Genomic DNA, 4,437 nt, shown 5'->3' on the forward strand with positions numbered 1-4,437 from the left:
ATACATGTGTTAATTAAAAATAGTAACTTCTCCATCATTTACAGACGCTTCCTGACAAGTCTCCATTTCTCCTCCATTTATGGACGCTCCCAGACCAGTCACTAGTTCGCCTTCATTTACAGACACTTCCAGACCAGTCACCATTTCCCCTTCATTTACAGACGCTCCCTGACCAGTCACCATTTCTCCTCCATTTACAGACGCTCCCTGACCAGTCACCATTTCTCCATTTACAGACGCTCCCTGACCAGTCACCATTTCTCCTCCATTTACAGACGCTCCCTGACTTCCTGTCTGTCCCGGAGTTTGGCGCGGGGCCCCTTTGCTAAGTGAATCAGGAGAAACCGGGAAGCGGCGGGCGGATAATGTTGAGTGTTTTAATAATGGGGCCTGAGGCCGCACTCGAGGTGTGAGCAGCCCGCGTCCCCCCGGGGTTCATGAACCCGCTCCCTGAGCTCGGGGTGTGAGCGGCCCGCGTCCCCCCTGGGGTTCATGAACCCGCTCCCTGAGCTCGGGGTGTGAGCAGCCCGCGTCCCCCCGGGGTTCATGAACCTGAGCTCGGGGTGTGAGCGGCCCGCGTTCCCCCGGGGTTCATGAACCCGCTCCCTGAGCTCTCTCACCTCATGTGTCAGCGGCTGTTGCCTGCGCATGCTCAGCTCACAGGGCCCGGGTGATTGACGGGAGCTCCGGACCAATAGGAAGAGCGGGGCGAGGCTGGAGGACCGAGCGGGCGGCGGGTCCTCCAATCAAACGGAGTGTGAGGGGCGGGGCTTAACCTTTAAACCGGAACAACAGAAGGTGAGCTGAACATGCACACTCGGATCCTGTCGGACGGAGTCGGCACGGGGCATTCCGGGAAAGACCTTGGTGTCGGTTACAGAGTCGCGATCGGTGACGTAAAGTGAGTTTTCTCCGCTCCGATTGGGTGGAGAATCTCGCGGGCTGCGGGGGAGGGCTGGATCGGGAGAGAATAAAGTGAAATAGAAAAACCTGAGAATCCGCGAGGCCCCGGACCGAGTGCAGTCAGTCGGACGGCAAACGTGATCTGCTCGGGGCACGTGACTCGGGCCCGCGGCCTGATTGACGGGAGCTTCTGACCAATAGGGAGCGAGCGGGGCGGGACTGGAGGAGCGAGCCGGCGGTGGGTCCTCCAACCAATCGGTGGAGTCTGAGGGGCGGGACGAGCGCCTGCTGATTGTCTGATCCGCAGGGCAGCGAGTTTTCTCCAGTCCCTTGTTCAGGGCCCGGGGAGGCTGTGGGCCTTTATTCCCCTTATTGGACACAAGGCTCTTTGTCTCACAACACACTGGCTCAGGTTTTAATAAGAGACTTTTTAAATTCATTAATAAAAGCAAATAAACCCCGTGGAACAAAATATTTAATATTTGGGAGTAAAAATACTGTTATTTTTCCTCTGTGGAATTTGTTAGTTTCATACAATAACAACTATTTGTATTTATATAACGTCTTTAATGTCGTAAAATGTCCCAATGCGCTTCACGGGAACGTTATAAAACAAAATTTGACACCAGGTACAAACCAAGCATATTCCCATAAGGAGGAAAGATGGGGCGTCCAAAGCTCGCCTCAGTCCCGCGCCGCCAGCCTTTAGAAAGATGGCGGCGATCGAGGGCCGCTTTTTGAGCGGGACGGGAGGTGCGTATTTCGGGCGTGGCTGGGCAACAGAGGCCCAGGCTTCGAGGCCTGCAAAAACGGTGAAAGGTAGGAAAATTATAGAGGTTAGAGAAAAGATTTACAAATTAATTAACTTTTTTTAAAAACAATTTGTGTTTTAAAAGCAACTTTTTTTTTGCTGGAAATCTAGATTTGAAAAGAAACAGAAATGAAGAGTTTGGAATCAAGATGGCGGCCACTCACCTCAACTCAGAAGCATTAGGCCCACCCGCACACGCAATGAACCCGCCCCCGTGACGCAGCGATTGGTCGACCGTCAGGTCACTCGACTGTACGATTGGTCAACCTTCACGTCACTCGATGCTAATGAGCGGATAATGAGTGGAATGTTGAACTTTTTTGTATACCGTTGGCACAATTTTTGTCTGACCAAAAAGTAAATACACCTATGAGAGTCCCCTAATGATAAGCTTTCTTTTGATATAACATATGTGTAGGTACGCTCTATAACTTTTGATTGTATAGCCGGACAGACAGAGAGACATACCGCTTTTTATATATATATATACTAGCTGGGGGCAGCCCGGCTTTGCCAGGGCTGTTTTGGGCAGGGCGGTTTAAATCGAGTGCCAGGCTTTGGGCCCTGTCTGTGTCCCTCTGTGAATCTGGTGCCGGGCAACATTTCTACCTTTTAATACCTTGAAAGATGAAAGTGAAAGTACTTATAAAACGTTTTTGGTAAATCTTATGTTATTTTTAAAAGAGATACTAACTTTTTCAAAGCTGGATGATCAAAGTAGTTTGAGCTGGAAGCTGAAGTAATGGCAGTGAAACAATGGCTGCCACATCCCCGAGATGAAAACGATTAGTCCCGCCCACACACACACACACACACACACACCGATTGGCCAACCATCAGGGGACCGTACTGTAGGATTGGTCAATCGTGACGGCACAGAATTGGTGGAACCTTGACGTCAGTCAATCAATGCTAAGTAGCAGGTAATGAGTTTAATTTTGAAGGTTTTTTGCATAAGGCGCGAGCAATTTTCGTCCGACTGAAAGGTAAATACGCTTACGACCGTCCCGGAACCGTAAGCTTTCTTCGGAGGTAACGCGCGCGTAGGTACGCTCTATAACTTTCGAGCGCATAGCCGAACAGACGCACACCCAAGGACAGAAGGACAGACAGACAGACAGATCGACTCCTTTATATATAGACTAGCTGGAGTGCCCGGCGGTGCCGAGGCTTTTGCGAGGGCATGTTGTTGTTGCAAGAGAGTGAGAGAGGAGAGCGACTGGGGGGAGAGAGAGAGAGCGACTGAGGGGGAGGAGGAGGGGGAGGAGGAGGGGGAGGGAGGGGAAGGGAGGGGAGGAGGAGGAGGGAGGGGGAAAGGGAGGGGAGGAGGGAGGAGGGGGAGGGGGAAGGGGGAGGGAGAGGGGGGGAGGAGGAGAGAGGAGGTGGGAAGAAGGGGCGGGCGGGAGGAGGAAGGGGAGGACGGAGGGGTGGGGAAGGGCCCCCTGATCCCCGTCCCCCCAAACTCCCGAGCCCCCTGATCCCCCACCCCCCGAACTCCAGAGGTTGACCCCCCGAGACTTCGCACCCCCCACCCCCGCGGCTCGCCCACCACCCACCCCCCACCCCCGAGGCTCGCCCACCACCCACCCGCCCCCGAGGCTCGCCCCCCCCCCCACCGACCAAGCACCGAACTCCGAGCTCGAGCGCGATCTTCCGAGCCCGGCCTCCCGAGCTGCTTCAACATTGCGGCTGTGCGAGACGGCCGGAGGGCCCGTTTGCCAGGGTAACCGTGACGCTGACCAAGCCCCGCCCCCCGGCCGAGCCAGAGAGAGAGACGCCGCGTCTCAGCTGCTCCTGCTGCGCGCGCGGCCCCCCCCCCCCGAGGGTCGCGGCCCGCCCCCCCCCCCGAGGTGAAGACCGCCAATTGCGGCTGTACGAGATGGCCGGCCGGCCCGGTTGCCAGGGTAACGCTTGACGCTCAGCAAGCCCCGGCCGAGCCAGAGAGAGACGCCGCGTCTCAGCTCCTGCTGCGCGCGCACCTCCTCGCGGCGCTGGGCTGAGGCTCGGCCCTCCAGCCTTCGAGTGGGGCCGGGAGGTGCCTAGCTCGGGGCGTGGGTGCGGAGGAGACGCCGAGGCTTTCTAGGCCTACCTGGAAAAACGGGAAAAGGTAGGAAATTAATGAGATTAGATAAGTTAATTACTTTCTAAATCATTTTTTTTTTAAACAATATGTGTTTAAAAGCAACGTTTTTTTTTTAAGACGCAGAAAGCGGGAAAAAGAAAGGAAAAGTTTGGAATCAAGATGGCGGCGACTCACCTCGGTTCAGAACGATAAGGCCCGGCCACACACGCACCAATTGGCCCGGCGGCACACGCCAGCAACCCGGCGTACGATTGGTCGAGCTCGAGGTCACTCTGTCGCTAATGAGCGGATAATGAGATGCTAATGAGCGGGAACGTTGAAGGTTTTGGGATACCACGGGCGCAATTTTAGCCCGGCCGAAACGTAAATACGCTTAAAACCGTCTCGGAAGCGTAAGCTTTCTTTGGAGGTAACGCGCACGTAGGTAAGCCCTGTAACTTTCGAGCGCATAGCCGACAGACGCACACGCGATGACAGACAGACAGATGTACCGATTTATATATATAGAATAGATATAGATGGATAGAATAGATAGATAGATAGACTAGCTGGAGTGCCAGGCGGTGCCGAGGCTTTTTTGAGGGCATGTTGTTGTTGGAAGAGAGAGAGAGAGCGACTGGGGGGAAGAGAGACGAGCGAC

The 4,437-nt window shown here is 54.7% G+C and overlaps 1 protein-coding gene across 3 annotated transcripts; it reads left to right on the forward strand.

Annotated features, from left to right (window-relative positions):
• Positions 1–777: 777 nt before the first annotated feature.
• Positions 778–2,098, forward strand: LOC147118463 (uncharacterized). 3 transcript variants are annotated; one of them, XR_015077915.1, is made up of 3 exons: positions 778–901; positions 1,533–1,722; positions 1,826–2,098. XR_015077915.1 is itself a non-coding variant. In XM_085984448.1 (3 exons), the coding sequence occupies exons 1-3, from the start codon at positions 810–812 to the stop codon at positions 1,930–1,932; spliced, it is 363 nt and encodes a 120-aa protein (XP_085840574.1). In that variant the 5' UTR covers positions 778–809; the 3' UTR covers positions 1,933–2,098. The 3 variants fall into 3 exon arrangements, 1 of the variants encoding a protein (XP_085840574.1); XM_085984448.1 differs by having other exon boundaries at positions 1,559–1,722; XR_015077914.1 differs by lacking the exon at positions 1,533–1,722.
• The last annotated feature ends 2,339 nt before the right edge of the window (positions 2,099–4,437 follow it).

Source organism: Somniosus microcephalus, chromosome 4, assembly GCF_052327205.1.
Source record: "Somniosus microcephalus isolate GS21.2 chromosome 4, FLI_Smic_1.0, whole genome shotgun sequence".
NCBI classification, from domain to species: domain Eukaryota; kingdom Metazoa; phylum Chordata; class Chondrichthyes; order Squaliformes; family Somniosidae; genus Somniosus; species Somniosus microcephalus.

Bases quoted from the DNA above. Each gene is read 5' to 3' on its own strand.
- LOC147118463 (XM_085984448.1), top strand. From the start codon at position 810: ATGCACACTCGGATCCTGTCGGACGGAGTCGGCACGGGGCATTCCGGG. The intron at 902-1,558 runs GTGAGTTTTCTC...TATTCCCATAAG, and splicing joins GTCGCGATCGGTGACGTAAA to GAGGAAAGATGGGGCGTCCA. The intron at 1,723-1,825 runs GTAGGAAAATTA...CTGGAAATCTAG, and splicing joins GCCTGCAAAAACGGTGAAAG to ATTTGAAAAGAAACAGAAAT.